Genomic DNA, 17081 nt, shown 5'->3' with positions numbered 1-17081 from the left:
TTAAGGGTTCTCTTGCAAAACAGGGAGGTAAAAAGGCCAAATCTGTCTTGCTGCTGACGGAGAGAAGTTCATGCCATGCTGTGGGTGTTTTGCGGTACTTGGAGAGAGCAGATGCCAAGATTCCCTCGGAGCTGTATCAGTTTACTGCAGGCGTTCTAGAAGCCAAGGAGGACAAGAAAGCCGGAAGGCCTCTCTGTCCGTACCTTAAGGCTTTTGGATTTTGCAAGTAAGTCAGGCATCTTTTTTTATCATTGAGATACACAGTAAAGGGCACAGGTGGTCAGTTTACAGCTCGATGACTTGTGACATATGTGCACCCATGTAAACCACCACCTGGCTCTGAGAGAGCGCCCAGAGACCCTCTCACGCTCCCTTCCTCCAGAAGTAACACCCTCCTGATATCCATCAACATTGATCCGTTTTGCTTGTTTTTTTACTTCATATTCAACCTAATATCTGTGTCATTTATCTGTGTTGTTATGTATCTCAGCCTTTTGCTTATTTGTTTACTTAGTGGCTCAGTATTCTATTATAGGGATACTAGAGGCCCTGTGCATGAATTCGTGCAAGGGTGGGGTCCCTTGGCCTGGCCGATGATCAGGGCTGATTGGGGCCATCTTGCCCAGTCCCAATCGGGGCTGACTGGCTCGGGGAAGGGACCGCGGGAGGTTGGCTGTGGGAGCGCACTGACCATCAGGGACAGCTCCTGTGTTAAGCACCTGCCCCCTGGTGGTCAGTGCACATCATAGCTATCAGCCGGTTGGGCGGTCATACCAGTCACTTAGGCTTTTATATACAGTATATAGAAGATAACACAATGTATATATCTATTCTCTTGATGATCCTATGAGTTGTTTCCAGTTTGGGCTATTTTATAGGAAGCTGCTGTGAATATTCTTGTACCTATATTTTTGTGGAAATATGAACCCATTTCTCTTGATTATATACTTTGGAGTGGAATTGCTGGATCATGGGATAAGCATATGTTTAACTTTTCCAAAGTGCTTGACCATTTTACGGTTTAATCAGTAACGTAAAAAAAAAAAAAAAAAAAATCAGTAACGTGTGAGAAGGTTTGAGTTGCTTCATATCCTCACCAACACTTAGAATTCTGGGGTGTAGTGGTAAACCATTGTGATTTTCTTTTGTGTTTTCCTAATAATGATGCTGACTGTCTCTTCATATGCTTGTGGGACATTAGACAATCCTCTTTTTGTGATGTGCCTGTTAAGGTCTTTTGCCCATTTTTAAAAAAATGGGTGTTTATCTTTTTCTTACTGGTTTGTAGGATTAATTAATTTATTCTAGATAGAAGTGCTTTGTCAGATATATGCATTGAGAATATCTTCTCCCAGTCTGTGGCTTGTGTTTTCACTCTTTTAATAGTCTTTTGATGAACAGACATTTTAAATACTGACGAAGTATTTTGTGGCTACTGTTTTTCATGTCCTATGTAAGAAATATGTGTCTGTCTCCAGGTCATGAAGACAGTCTCCTGTATCCTCTAGAACAGTGGTTCTCAACCTTCCTAATGCCGCGACCCTTTAATACAGTTCCTCATGTTGTGGTGACCCCCAATTTCATTGTTACAAATTGAACATAATTAAAGCATAGTGATTAATCACAAAAACAATATGTAATTATATATGTGTTTTCCAATAGTCTTAGGTGACCCCCGTGAAAGGGTCGTTCGACCCCCAAAGGGGTCGCGACCCACAGGTTGAGAACCGCTGCTCTAGAAGCTTTGTAGCTTTAGCTTTCACATTTAGGCGTGTGATCCATATTGAGTTAACTTTTGTGTACAGTGTGAGCTTCGAGGCACCGCTTACTTTTTCCAAATGGGTAATCACTTGCTGCAGCATCATTTATTTAAATCATCGTTGTGTCCTCACTGAGTTGGTGCCTTTAACATAAACCAGATGACAGTGTATGTGTCCCCTTTGTGGACTCTTTCGGTTACCTTGGTCTACTTGTCTACCCTTATACCAGTCTATTTTTTTCTCAAGTATTGTAGCATATATTATAGTGAGTCCTGGCTCTGGTATATTAAGTTCTCCAACTTTGCCCTTCCTTCTTAAAGGTTGTTTTGGCTACTGTAAGTCTCTTGCATCTCTATATACATTGTAGAACAGGTTTGTCAACTTGTTCAAAAACTCTGCTGGAATTTTGATAGCAACTGCATCGATTCTGTAAATCAGTTTGGAGAATATGGATATCTTAACAGTATGGGAGCCTCTCCCTAACCCAGACATAATGCCATTACTTGATACATAAATGGATGGCTGGGACTGGGTAGTAGGTGTCTAATAATTTATCTATTAGATTTAATGTAATTTTAAGATAACTTGACATGTATTTTTTAAATCTATGTTACATTAAACAGGTTATTATCAGCAGTTTCCACTATGCCTTTAAATAGAATGTTGACTTTTAGAACTGAAGCTTCAACTATTTCTAAGTTTGGGTTAAGGCCAGCATGTCAAACTCAAAGGCTAACATGGGCCAAATAAAGGAGGCATGCGGCCTGCAGGCTGTGACTCTGACATGCTTGGGCTAAGGAATGGCTCAGAGTCTATCTTGGAAATCCATTTTGTTCATTTATGTATCACACTTAAAAAATGTCTAAAGAAACAATGAAGTAACTCGTTAATTCAGCATTAATTAAAATTTAGGGTCCTTTTCACATATTTATGTATTGTTAGTGTCATTTGAAGTATTTAGTATATTATCTTTTAAAGTGTTTCAAATAAAAGTTCTCTGATTTAAATTATAGATTCATCTCTGATATTAAAATCTGGGTACTTTTTTTCAGAGACAAAAGGATTTGTCCTGATCGACACCATATTAATCCAGAAATAGACAATCCAAGAAAATTATCCAACCAGGCTATACCATTGTTTGGATACATTAAAGTAAGTTCTGTTGAAGATTGTTTTGTTGAATGATTAATGGTCATTTTAATGAACATATTTTTTAAGCAGCAGAATCTTAGTAGAATATAATTGTGATTTCCAGTGGTCAGTATTAATTTACCACCATTAATCTAACAATAGGCACCCATCCTTAGAAGGCTCCCAGGTTATTTAGAAAACCAAGGTCAAATTGGGAAAGTGGATAAACCCCTTCAACAATTTCAGAAAGAGCGTTTTTTGCGGGGGAGGGATTATTAAAAATAATGCATTGACCACATGAGTCTTTTCAGAGCATCCATGATTATTGCTTTGAGGAAAATTCTGAGATGCAGGTAGAATTGCTGAGTTTTCTTTTGAATCCTTTTTATTACTTTTTGAGCTTGATTTCCTTTTCACCTTCCCTTTCCCTTAAAGCAGCGGTTCTTAACCTGTGGGTCGTGCCCCCTTTGGCGGTCGAATGACCTTTTCACAGGGGTCGCCTATGACCATCCTGCATTATGATTCATAACAGTAGCAACATTACAGTTATGAATTAGCAACGAAAATAATTTTATGGTTGGGTCACAACATGAGGAACTGTATTTAAAGGGCCAGAAGGTTGAGAACCACTGTCTTAGAGTATATCTGTTGTGCTATACTCATTTTCGGTGATTGCTGTAACAAACCATAAACTGGGTGACTCATAACAACAGATTTATTGTCCTGGTTGAGTGTCATCCTGTGCACCGAAAGGTCATAGGTTCAGTTCCTGGTCAGAGCGCATACCCAGGTTTCAGGATCGATCCTCATGTTTCTCTCTCACATGGATGTTTTCTCAACTACTTGAGTAAATACGAAAGAGTGTGATTGTATAGTCAGACCTTTTGTTTTGTAAAAAACTGCCATACTGTTTTCTGAAGGGCCTGTGCCATTTTGCATTCCCACCAGCAGTAAATGAGTTTTACCAGCATTTGATGTTGTCAGTGTTTTTTGGCTCTTAGCCTTTCTAATAGGCTATTTTTTCCATTGAATTTTAGAGAGTGAAAGAGAGGGAGGGAGGTGGAGAGAGAAATATCAATGTGAGACTCATTGATTGGTAGCCTCCCACACACGCCCCAACCAGGGCCAGGGATCGAACCTGCAAAACAAGGTTTACGCCCTTGACTGGGAATCGAACCCAAGACCCTTCAGTGCGTGGGCTGACGATCTGTCTACTGAGCCATACCGGCCAAGGTGGTCAGGATGGTAGTGGTATCTTGTTTTAATTCATATTCCCCTGATGACATATAGTTTTGTTTTGTTTTGTCTTTTTTTAATCCTCACCCGAGGATATTTTCCCATTTATTTTTAAAGAGTGGACGGGGAGAGACAGAGAGATACATCAATGTGAGAAAGACACATTGATTGGTTGCATCTGGGGCCGGGGATCGAGCCTGCAACTGAAGTATGTGCCTTTGACTGGCATCGAACCTGCGACCCTTCAGTCTGCAGGCTGACGCTTTATCCACTGAGCCAAACTGGCAGGGCCCTGATGACATGATTTTGAACATCTTTTCATATGCTTATTTGTCGCTTGTATATATTTTTTGGTGGGTGGTGGGATATTAGTTCAGGTGTTTTGCCCTATTTTTTGTTGTTAATCCTCACTCCAGGATATTTTTTCCATTGATTTTTAGGGAGAGTGGAAGGGAAGAGGGAGAGAGAGAGAGAAACATCGATGTGACACATCGATTGATTGCCTCCTGCACATGCCCTGGGGCTGGGAATCAAGCCTATGAGCCTTCAGTGCACAGACCAGTGCTCTAACTATTGAGCAACACTGGCTGGGCTGCCCATTTTTTAATCTGGTTGTATGTTGTTTTAAATCTTTATTGTTGAGAATATTACAGATGTTTCCCTTTTTCCTCTCATTGCCCCCCACTACCCTGTTCCCGCCCCACCCCAGGCCTTCACCACTCTACTGTCTGTGTCTATAGGTAATGCATATATGCATATAAGATCTTTGGTTAATGTCTCCCTGCTCCCCAACCCCCTTCCCTCTGAGATTCGTGAATCTGTTCCATGGCTCTTATTCTATTTTATTCATCAGTTTATTTTGCTCATTAGGTTTCTTGTTTGTTTGATTTTTAAATTTAGTTATTGATAGATATGTATTTATTGCCATTTTATTATTCATCTTTTTTCTCTTCCTCCCCTTCTTCCTCTTCCACCTCCTCCTCCCTCCCCCTTCCCTTCCCCTCCTCCTCCTGCTCCTTCTCTCCCCTCTCCCCCCTCTTCCTTAGCCCCCTCCCCCTCAACATTTCATGTAATAGTGTTTTGGTGGTGATGAACTCCTTTAGCTTTTTCTTGTCTGTGAAGCTCTTCATCTGATCTTTCATTCTAAATGATAGCTTTGCTGGGTAGAGTAATCTTGGTTGTAGGTCCTTGCTGTTCATCACTTTGAATATTTCTTGCCACTCCCTTCTGGCCTGCAAAGTATCTGTTGAGAAATCAGCTGACAGTCAGATGGGCACTCCCTTGTAGGTAACTGGCTGCTTTTCTCTTGATGCTTTTAAGATTCTCTCTTTGTCTTTAACCCTTGGCATTTTAATTATGATATGTCTTGGTGTGGGCCTCTTTGGGATCCTCTTATTTGGGGTTCTCTGTGCTTCCTGGACTTGTAAGTCTATTTCGTTCACCAGGTAGGGAAGTTTTCTGTCATTATTTCTCCAAATAGTTTTCCAATATCTCGTGCTCTCTCTTCTCCTTCTGGAACCCCCATAATGTGAATGTTGGTACACTTGAAGTTGTCCCAGAAGCTCCTTACACTATCTTCATATTTTTGGATTCTTTTTTCTTTTTGCTCTTCTGAGTGGGTATTTTTTGCTCCTTTATATTCTAAGTTGTTGATTTGATTCTTGGAATCATGTATTCTCCTGTGGAATCCCTGTAAATTATTCTTTATTTCAGTTAGTATATGCTTAATATCTTACTGGTTGTTTTTCGTGTCTTTGACATTCTCACTAAGATGCTTGAAAGTCTTACTAAGTCCCTTGAAGCTCTCATTAATTCCCTTAAAACTCTCATTAAGACCCTTGAATAACCTTATAACCATTGTTTTGAATTCTGTATCCAGTAGTTTGCTTGCTTTCATTTCTTTCATTTGTGACATGTTTCTTTGTCACAGGAGGTGCAGACCATTTTACGGTGTTCATATTTCCACAAAAATATAGGTACAAGAATAAACAGTTTCTTTGTCCACATTTTGGCTGCTTCCCTGTGTTTGTTTCTCTATATTAGGTAGAGCTGCTATGTCTCCTGGAATTGGTAGAGTGGCCTTGTGTAGTAGGTGTTCTTTAGGGTCCATTAGCTCAGCCTCCCCAGTCATCTGATCTAGGCACTCCAGATGTGCCCCTTTGTGGGCTGTGTGCACAGTCTTTTTTTTTTTTCCCCGCCGGGGTGGGGGTGGGGGTGAGGGAGGCGAAGGGGAGGGACTGGGGAAAGCTGCTCTCGCTGCAGCTCTGGCCCATGGGGTGCGCAGGGACACTCTGACCCAGGAGGAGCGAGGGGGAACGAGGTGGGAAGGGGCTGCACAGTCTTATTTTTTTTAAAATATATTTTATTGATTTTTTAAAGAGAGGAAGGGAGAGAGATAGAGAGTTAGAAACATCGATGAGAGAGAAACATCGATCAGCTGCCTCCTGCACATCTCCCACTGGGGATGTGCCCGCAACCCAGGTACATGCCCTTGACCGGAATCGAACCTGGGACCTTTCAGTCCGCAAGCCGACGCTCTATCCACTGAGCCAAACCGGTTTCGGCTGCACAGTCTTATTGTAGTTGAGTTTTGATTGCTGTTGGTGTCACTGGAGGAATTGACCTCCAGGCCAATTGGCTGTGAGGACCAGCTGCATCCACAATGGGAGAGCTATTGTGCAGGAGACACCCCTGTGGAGCAGGACTTGTTTCAGTGGGGCTTTGGTGCTCACTGAGTCTGCCCCTTGAGTGTGTCGTGTTGTAATCTGGCATGGTCTGAAGCTGTCAACTGGTGGCCCTGACTCTGGGGCTTCCCAGGAGGTGCAAAGTCAGCCACTGCCTGGGGTCACCTGGCAGGAACTACAAAGAGATCTGCAGATGGCTGCTACTTGTATTGGGCTAGGAAGTGCCCAGGCAAAGCCTAGCTGTGAAGCAAGGCAGGCTGGTGCTAGTGCCAGGTCTTGGGCCTTTTATTGATAGGTTTGATGCCAGCTGTTGCTGCTTCCAGAGATTTTAACAAAGTTTAAGCCTAAGCTAGGACAGGCCATTCATATGGAAAAGCTACTGCAAACAGGTTGGGTGGGGCTGCAAATTGGATGGGGTAGGGTCTCAGGGAATCACCAGGATGGAATGAATAATATGGGCTATGCTGATAGAAACTCAGATATGGCTGCCAGTCAGCTCTGCGATGGGGGAAGTCCCAGCACAGTGACAATGATCCCTGCGAGCACCTCTGTCTGGGAGAAAGCCGACTCCAAGTTCCTGCCCCCATGCCAGACAGTCCATTTCCTCCCCAGATATCCTTGGATTGTCCCAAAGCTGCCATCTAGCGCTGGGGCTCAGAGAAGCAGGACCATGTAAGCTTGTGTGCCGGCTCTTTAAGAGGAACTTCTGGGACTCCAGTAGCATCCCTGTCACTCAGCCACAATCCCCACTGGTTTTTACAGCCTGAAGTTATAGGGGCTTCTCTTCCCAGTTCTGGGACCCTGGGCTGGAGGTCTGGTATGGGGTTGGGACCCCCTACTTCTCACAGGAGGCCTTGACAACATCTCTCCCAATTAAAAAAAAGGCACACATGCGTGTGGACCAGCCTTTTCTGCACCTCCAACTCCTGCTACCAACCTCAGTGTATTTCCTTCTTTACTTCTCTAGTTGTGGGACTTTCATTCAGCCAGATTTCGGGCAGTTCTGAATGATGGTGGTTCTGTATTTTAGTTGTAATTTTGATGTGGTTGAGGGAGGCAGTGTGTACCAGCATTTACCTATGTTGCCATCTTGGTTCTCTGATTGTATGTTTTCTTATTGTTTAGTTTTAAGTATTTGTATATTTTGGATACCAGCCCTCTATCAGATATGTATTTTGCAAAAAATTTCTTCAAGTCTGTGGCTTGTCTTTTCATTCCCCTTAGAGTATTTTTTTGCAAGAGCAGAAGTTCTTAATTTTAATGAAGCCCAACATTCCAATTTTTTCTTTCATGGATTGTGCTTTTGGTGTTGCATACAGACTCATTGCTAAATCCAAGGTCACCTAGATTTTCTCCCTGTCTTCCTTATCTGCTTTTATATGGGGGTCCATGGGGATACTTGGTCAGTTTTAATTGCAAATTGTTTCCCTGACTTTTTGGTTTGCTATCTCATTGATCTGTCTTTATGTGGAGATTTAGGGATGATAAAAAAATATAACACTTGACTACTGCCATCTTCCCAGAACCCTTCTAACCAAGCCTCTCTTTTTTCAACCACCTGAGGATATGTATTTTTATTGATTTTTAGAGAGAGAAAAAGAGAGAGAGAAACATTGATATGAGAGATAAACATTGGTGTGAGAAACATTGGTCGGTTGCCCTCTGCAAGCACGCTGACCGGGGACTGTGGAAGAGAGAGAGAGAGAGAAAGAGGAAGGGATAGGGAGAGAGAGATAGAAACATCAATGATGAGAGAGAATCATCAATTGGCTGCTTCCCGCACACCTGGGGATCGAGCCCGCAACCCGGGCATGTGCTCTGACCGGGAATCGAACCGTGACCTCCTGATTCATAGATCAACACTCATCCACTGAGCCACGCTGGCTGGGCTAGTTTGTTCAGTTTTGATAAACATATATAATCATGTAACCAATACCACATCATGATATTAAAACTTCCATTACCCCAGTGAGGTCTCTCCTTTCCCCCTTGACGTCACTCAGTCCTTTCCCCACTCCAACTCCTGGTAACCCCTGATCTGTAACTATCAGTTTGTCTTTACTAGAATTTCATATTAATGGACTCATACAGTATGTAGGCTTTTGTGTCTCATTTCTATCAGCTTAATTCTTTTGAGATTCATCTATGTTGCTCTATTTTATTGCTGAGTAGGATTCCATTTATATGGGTTTATCATGGTTTGTTCACAAGTTGATGGGCATTTGGGTGGTTTGTGTTTCTGGCTGCCATGAACATTTGTGTTTCAGGTCTTTTATACATTTTCATTTCTCTTGAGTAAGACCTTGGAGTGAAATTGCTGGGTCATGTGATAAGTGGATATTTATAAGAAGCTACATTCTCACCAGCACTGCATATGAGAATTCCGGTTGGTACAATCTCATCAGTACTTGGTATTCTCAGTCTTTAATTTTTGCCACTCTGTTGCATTTGCACTGATATCTTTTTTTCTTTTTTTTGCATTCTTAAGTTTTTCTTTTTCTTTTTTTTCTTTTTATTTTTTTATTGCTTAAAGTATTACAAAGGGTATTACATATGTGTCCATTTTATCCCCCCGCCCTAGACAGTCCCCTAGCCTCCCCTATTCCCCAGTGTCTTATGTCCATTGGTTATGCTTATATGCATGCATACAAGTCCTTTAGTTGATCTCTTACCCCCCTACCTCCGGCCCCCCAACCCTCCCCGGCCTTCCCGCTGCAGTTTGACAATCTGTTTGAGGCAGCTCTGCCTCTGTATCTATTATTGTTCAAAAGTTTATAATGGTCTCTATTGTCCATGAATGAGTGAGATCATGTGGTATTTTTCCTTTATTGACTGGCTTATTTCACTTAGCATAATGCTCTCCAGTTCCATCCATGACGTTGCAAATGTTAAGAGTTCCTTCCTTTTTAGAGCAGCATAGTATTCCATCGTGTAGATGTACCACAGTTTTCTAATCCATTCATCTACTGATGGGCACTTAGGCTGTTTCCAGATCTTAGCTATGGTGAATTGCACTGATATCTTATTTTGTATTTCCCTGGTGATAAAGAAGCTTGGACATCTTTTCACTGTTTATTGACTATTTGTATCTCTTCTTTTATGAACTCTCTGTTCAGAATTTATGTCCACTTTTAAAATTTAGGGTTTTCTTTTTGTTGAGTTAAGAATTCTTTATATATTCTGGATATCCTTTGTCAGATATATTGCAAATATTTTCTCCCACTTGAAAATCAAAACTTGCTTGAAGCATTGTCCTGTACACCAGAAGATTGAGGGTTCGATTCTGTGTCAGGGCACATACCTAGGTTGTAGGTTTGATCCCTGGCCAGGGTGGGTATGGGAGGCAACCCATTGATGTTTCTCTCTCTCTCCCCCCATCTCTCTTTCTCTCTCTCTCTCTGTGTGTGTGTGTGTGTGTCAAATCAATAAAATCATGTCCTAGCCCAGCCTGTATGGCTCAGTGGTTGAGCATCGACCTATGAACCAGGAGGTCACAGTTCAATTCCTCTTCAGGACATATGCCCAGGTTGCAGGCTCAATCGCCAGTGTGGGGCGAGCAGAAGGCATCCGGTCAATGATTCTCTCTCATCATTGATGTTTCTATATCTCTCTCTTCCTCTTCCACTCTGAAATCAATAAAATTATGTTAAAAAATCATATCCTTGGTTGAGAATTTTTTTAAAAACTTTATTTTCTAGTTGTTTTAGAAATACAGTTGAGCTCTAGCTTGTTTGACTCAGTGGATAGAGTGTCAGCCTGTGGACTGAAGGGTCCCAGGTTTGATTCCCGTCAAGGGCACATGCCTGGGTTGCAAGCTTGGTCCCCAGTAGGGGGCGTGCAGGAGGCAGCTGATCAATGATTCTCTCTCATCATTGATGTTTCTATCTCTCTCTCCCTCTCCCTTCTTCTCTGAAATCAATAAAAATGTATTTAAAAAGGAAGTATTACAGATGTCTCCCTTAAAAAAAAACACAATTGATTTTTTACCCTTACCTTGTATCCTGTGACCATAACAAACTGAGTTAGTTGTGTGCATAGGTACTGGGGAGAGTGGAATCAAAACAGGTGGGGGGTGGGGTGTCGAGAAGGGACCCCCCCCCCCGGGGTGCCCAGACTTGGGGGGGTGGCAGTTCTGGCATGTGGGACTTTCAGTGCTGAAAACAGGATGGTATGAGATCGATCAGGACAAGTTGATAACCCTACCCTGTCTGCAGGCCTCATGCTCTCCTGTTGAGAGCGTCCAGTTCACAAGCTGCTTTTTGCTGCCTCCTTTCTGCCAGCCTGTGTCTTTGGATGTGCTAGTGACCTACGGCGGGGACTGCTGCAGCTGAGGCCAGCGCGGCCTGCACTTTGTTTACCCGTGTGTGCTGAGGCCCCTCTCCTTGACATAAAGCCTTCTTATTCGGGAAGTATGGGAGGAAGAAACTCTCCTCTTTATTCCTGTCACTCTAAAACAATCACAGTGCCATTTTAGTATATTTTTTCTTTGTACGTCTTTTAAAAAATTTTTGTTATTGGTGTATGTATTGCGCCCTGCCCATTTCTCGTAACATTGTAGTGAGCTTTTCTCATCCTCCGTACTGCCTCATGTTCACTGACTGCTGTCACCAAGTGGGCTACTGACTGGAATGCCAGGCTGATGGGGCCTCTAAACCATAGGGGAGAAGTCTCCCTGGGAAAGGATCGTTGCCAAGCAGGAAGGGATACTGAACTCCTGCCTGAGGTGGGGCAGGCTTGAGTAAGCACTGAGGGTTTACTGAGGCAGCTTTCTGCACGGGGGTGCTGGAGAATGGCTGGCTTGGGAACTGTGACTGACATGTTACCAGTCCTCTTTCTGCTGACATTCTAGTGGGGGTGGTCCACAGTGGACAGGCGAGTAAGAAAGATGTGCTGTGAAGAGGATGAAATGTAGGTATGCTGCTGTAAGGGTGCCAGGGGACAAGGGCCCTTTGAAAATTACAGGCAGGGAGGGACTCTCTGAAGAGAGTCAACTGCATTGAGGGTCAGATAAGAAGGATCCAGCCATGGGGAAGACCTGGGGAAGAATATTCCAGGCAGAGGAACCAGCATGTACAAAGGCCCCGAGGTAGGAGGTAATGTGGATTGTCTGTGGACAGCACGACTCACTGGCAGTGAGAGTGGGAGAGGGGCAGGCAGTGAGGTTGGAGGGGCCGTAGAGGGGACCCCAGGCCGTCAGCTTGGTGAGGTCCGACACGCTTTTCAGTCACAAGGGGTGACCTCGCCCCTACCTTGCCTGCCCGCCTCTGAGTCAGCACTACCCTTTCCATCATCCACCAAGTCACCAGTTCTCACTCCTGGGCAGCCAGGGCTCCTGCCTCAATGCACACTGCTCCTCTGTTTGGAATGCCTTCTCCATGCTCTTGCTACTGCATTCGCACGCCAGCACTCCCCTCACACACCAGTGACCCCGCATACACTTACCTGTGAAGAGTTGTCTTCCTCAGCACGCTCTGGCTGTGGCATATCTGTCCATCTGAGGGTTGCTGAGGGTCCCTGCCGGACGTGGCTTCATCTGTTTGCCCAGTGCCTCACGCACAGTAGGCGCTTACTAAAATACCGCTTGTTACAGGAGCAAAGATCAGAAAGGGCTCAAGAGAAAGGGGTGCTATTTTAAGAAGAGTTTTATAAAGTGCAGTTAAAAAGTAAATAAAGGGACACTTATTACTAATAATGCAATTTTAAAATAATGAGATTTACAAAAAAAAAAATCGGGTAGATTTAAAGTGAAGCTAATTATTTGAGGGTAATGTTTTTGTTGTGTTTTGTTTGCTTGTTGGCTAGTTTTCCAGTTTATTCTTTTATTTCTGTTCATGTGCTTTGGGTTCTCAGGTCAGGTGCTGATCTTTGCAGACAGGGTCCTGGGTTTAGCTTAATTGTATTTCCTGGCTGTGTTTATGTTTCAGATAATACCCTTTTACATTTTGAATGCAACAAATTACTTTGGTCGTATAGTTGATAAACATGTGGATCTTTATGCAACTCTTAATGCTGAAATGAAGCAGTATTTTGAGGATTCCAGTAATAAAACAACCATTGAAAAGGTGGAGAAATTTGGATTATACGGATTAGCAGAGAAAACACTTTTTCACAGGTAGAATGTCTGTTATTTCATCTTGAAAAGGTATGAAGCACGAGGTAACTTTAACTGCTATTGAACCCCCATTTTCATTTCTGTCCGTTCGGCCCACTGTTCACGTGCTAGGCCTGCTGACTCCCAGGATGGTGGTGGCAGGGTCATGGCCCCCAGACCCTGGGCACAGTTCTACACCTGGGACTCATCTGGCCCCAGGCTCTTGAGCACAGAGCCTGGATGACTGTAGCGTTTATATACCGACAGTTATGGAGCCATCATTGTGTGCCAAGTACACGTACATCTTTAACGCAATTTTCACAAAGGATGTGGCATTATTCCCATTTTACAGATCAGCATACTGAGCCTTGGCGAGGCTGTGTAATTCGTGTGAGGTCAGCTCAATAAGTGGCACAGTGTTCCAACCCGGGCAGTCTGACTCACATCCCTGTTGGCACCCACATCCTTCGAATGCCACACCCTACTCCACTTGGTGATAACCTAGATTGAGAAACTTGAAACTTTTAATTTGCTACGTTAATTTTTAATGTGTTGTTAAATAAGGGATTTGCTCTATTTATACTTAGGTATGCTTTAAATAAACCATTGCTAAGTGCTCTTGACAGCTCTAGGTATTTTATTCCTAGTATGGAGTAAAACCATGCAGCTCGGGGGTCTTACTATATGTTTAGCACTTATGGGTAAGTGGAGGCAAAGGTTATTTCCATTTTAGAATCTCTGTGTTAAACTGGTGCCACTGTTGTTCTTCAGAGTTCAGGTGTTGGAGGTGAGCCAAAAAGCAGACACGTCGGACCTCGATACTGTCCTTGTGAAGTTTATAGATGAAGGCAGGACTGGACCCATCCCCAGAGATCAGCTGCTCCATCTCCCAGAAAACTTCCAGGCTCTGCCCCCCCAAGCCATGGAGTTCATTGTTTGTAGAGTGAAACCTGCTGACAATGAAATTGAATGGAATCCAAAAGTGAGAGTTATTTCGGCTTTTTATAGTTTGCTGACTTTTAGAATATACTTAACACAGAATGTACACAGAATCGAGGTTTATTTGAATCACAGTTTTGAGGTTGGGTAAATGCTTCCTGTTCCTGAGCAGAGAAAGCACAGCCTGCGTGGTCCCTGCAGGTGTGGGCTGTGCTGACGGCCAGCCTGCAGAGACCCAGCTCTGAACAGGCACCTGTTTGCCGGGGGCGGGTTGCCATCATTATCCTCAGCACTCACAGACTTAGAATTAGTGGGAAATGTGTGTCATGATAAAGTACATTGGCTGTCAGCTTAAGGAGAAGCAACAGGGTAAGAACCTACAAAATGGATACCCTTGTCAGAGGGGGCACAGGTGATGGCCACTTCCTGGAGTGACCAGGCAATTCGTTGGGGTTGGGAGGATGGACAAGGAAAGAGAGTTCAGCAAAGCTCTCAAAGGAAGGAACATTTGTGTGGGCCCTTTGGGAGGAGCACGAGGATGTCCCAAGTAGACCGGATGAGGAGTGAGGCCAAGAAAACAGCGTGGCCAGGACAAGGGGCACGGAAGAGTGGTCCCGGGGGTGGGGAGGGGGGGCTCCCGCGGCCTCCCACCACGGGCTGCAGAGGCTCTCGCGCCTGGGAGAGGTCGCCAGACAGTCATCCCCAGAGCAGTGAGTCCTGTTCATAACTTCCCCTGGTTCTTCAGAGGAAGTTAAGTTCTGTATCCTCTGATTAGTAGGATATGAAATAAGCCATTGCAGTTGGCAAAGTAAAAACAGTTTGGGTTAAAAACAAAGTTACATGTGATCCAGGAAATACGTAGGTGAATGCTTCCACCATACAGGGTGAACACAGCCTTCCTTGGAGAGTTTAGTAAAATAGACTGTCATTTATTAAATAGCAGTCTTTTCCTTCATGGAAAGTATTTGCTGATTGTCCACTGTGTGCTGGTGCCACATGTATTCTGGGTGTGTAGCCATTAGCGAGAAAGTCATGGCAAACATTTGGTCTGTCAAGATGATCGACCACAAGTATTTCTTGAAGAGGAGCCTTCCCTAGAAACGGGGGCGACATGCTCCTGTGCGTGTGCTTTCAGACAATTACAAAGTTCAGTGGAGGTGGAAACAATCCAGTCACCACGAGCCAGCTCCCTCCCCGTCTGCTTTACTGGAGGCAACATGTGCCTGACAGGTGCTCAGACAGGTCTCATCTGCTGGGCCTCTCAGGTCCCGGTGCCGAGCAGCTCCGCGCCTGCCTCCCCCGCACCTGCAGGAACGCCTGCTGCGCTCTCACTGAGCTTTCCAGGAAATAAACCTGCATACCTTAACGACAGGCTGATGGTTAACATCAGATGCTTTAGCATCTGCCCTTTTGTTGTCGTTAATCTCACCTGAGGATATTTTTCCATTGATTTTTCAGAGAAAGTGGAAGGGAGTGAGGGAGGAGAAGAGGGGAGGGAGGGGAGAGAGAGAGAGCGCGCGAGAAATATCGATGTGACAGAGACACATTGGTTGGCTGCCTCCTGCACACACCCCAGCCAGGGCCAGGATCGAGCCTGCAACCCAAGTACATGCCCGTGATCAGGAATTGCAGGCCAACTATCCTCTAAGCCACACCGGCCAGGGCTCACACCTGCCGGTATTCAACTCCACTGCTAGTCACTCTGGTCGATGGCAGGGGCACACTGGCCTCCATGACCTGCTCCTGGGATGGCTGTGAGCTCTAATGAAATGCATGGGGGTTTGTTGCGGAACCACATGGCATATACAGAACAAGGCCTTTTCTCAAAGCTTCACACAAACCACGTCAGTGTGTTTTTCAGGTTACGAGGTACATTCACCATAAAGTTACTGGAAAATTGCATGATGCAAAAGTGGTATTTGCTTTAGGAAATACAGTTTGGATTGATCCAATGGTGAGTATGCAGTTTCCTTCAAAACAAACATGTGTTTGAATGGGCTCTGAAATAGTCCACGTTATTCTAACCTGTTGCGTTGAGTAACTTTTGTCTCACATGAATGGAGGCTTATTTATAAAGGACTCTGAATTAGGAGGAGTTTTTTTCATGTTATTTGGGTAATAATTTGATTGTGGAGTTTTTGTTTAAAGGAATCTTTTGCATTGTCTCCCAGTGCTAACAGGCATGTGTATGAAAACACACACACACACACACACACACACACACAACTGAGACAAGCTTCATAAAACTGTCCTACTATGTGACAGTCTCTAATGTTTACAGTTCTGCCTATTCCACTTTTTTTAAAAATATATATATTTTATTTATTTTTTACAGAGAGGAAGGGAGAGGGATAGAGAGTTAGAAACATCGATGAGAGAGAAACAACGATCAGCTGCCTCCTGCACACTCCCCACTGGGGATGTGCCCGCAACCAAGGTACATGCCCTTGACTGGAATCAAACCTGGGACCTTTGAGTCTGCAGGCCGATGCTCTATCCACTGAACCAAACCGGTTAGGTCCTATTCCACTTTTTTAAGTGTTGGTTGTGCACTGTTAGGTCGGTTTCACAGTCCTCTGTCCACACAGGTGGGGAGGCCTGGGTCAGTGACTGCCCTCCGTCTAGTTGTACATGAGCTTAAAGTCCCTACCCGTGGTTGGTAGTGCGGCGAGTTCCAGTCCGTGGGCTTTCAAAAATAGGTTTTATTATGTTCATAGTTTCTATCTCACTCATTCACTAAATATTGATAGAGTACCTACTGTGTGCTAGGTAGGACCTGTATGGGACACTTGAGTTTCATTTGTGAACAGAGACTCCTGTGCTGTGCGCTGATGTGGGGAGGGTGGTGACCGTGGGATGAGGCCGTGTAAACAGGGTCTCAGTGCATCCCCTCTGAAGCGGGCATCATCTCCTCTCCCTGGCCCCAGGAGCTCTACTGTTCAAGTCAAAGTTTTCTCTATTACTGATTATTGATAAAATTTAAAGGAATTCATTTTTAAAAAATATATTTTATTGATTTTTTTACAGAGAAGAAGGGAGAGGGATAGAGAGTTAGAAACATCGATGAGAGAGAAACATCGACCAGCTGCCTCCTGCACACCCCCTACTGGGGATGTGCCGCAACCAAGGTACATGCCCTTGACGGGAATCGAACCTTGGACCCTTGAGTCCACAGGCCAACACTCTATCCATTGAGCCAAACCAGTTAGGGCTAAAGGAATTAATTTTGTAAAAACGTCT

At 44.1% G+C, this 17081-nt stretch overlaps 1 protein-coding gene across 1 annotated transcript in view; it reads left to right on the top strand.

The window, feature by feature from the left end:
• TDRD12 (tudor domain containing 12) overlaps nucleotides 1–17081 on the top strand; it is an 84045-nt gene that overhangs the window by 58412 nt on the left and 8552 nt on the right. The window contains exons 22-26 of the mRNA XM_059667046.1: nucleotides 6–226; nucleotides 2813–2912; nucleotides 12736–12923; nucleotides 13674–13884; nucleotides 15703–15795. Coding sequence (XP_059523029.1) covers nucleotides 6–226; nucleotides 2813–2912; nucleotides 12736–12923; nucleotides 13674–13884; nucleotides 15703–15795 — 813 coding nt within the window. The remainder of the gene's footprint in view (nucleotides 1–5; nucleotides 227–2812; nucleotides 2913–12735; nucleotides 12924–13673; nucleotides 13885–15702; nucleotides 15796–17081) is intronic.

Source organism: Myotis daubentonii, chromosome 15, assembly GCF_963259705.1.
Source record: "Myotis daubentonii chromosome 15, mMyoDau2.1, whole genome shotgun sequence".
In the NCBI taxonomy this organism is placed as follows: Eukaryota; Metazoa; Chordata; class Mammalia; order Chiroptera; family Vespertilionidae; genus Myotis; species Myotis daubentonii.
The sequence above is the reverse complement of the archived record's forward strand: the minus strand, read 5'-3'. Positions and strand labels throughout refer to the sequence as shown.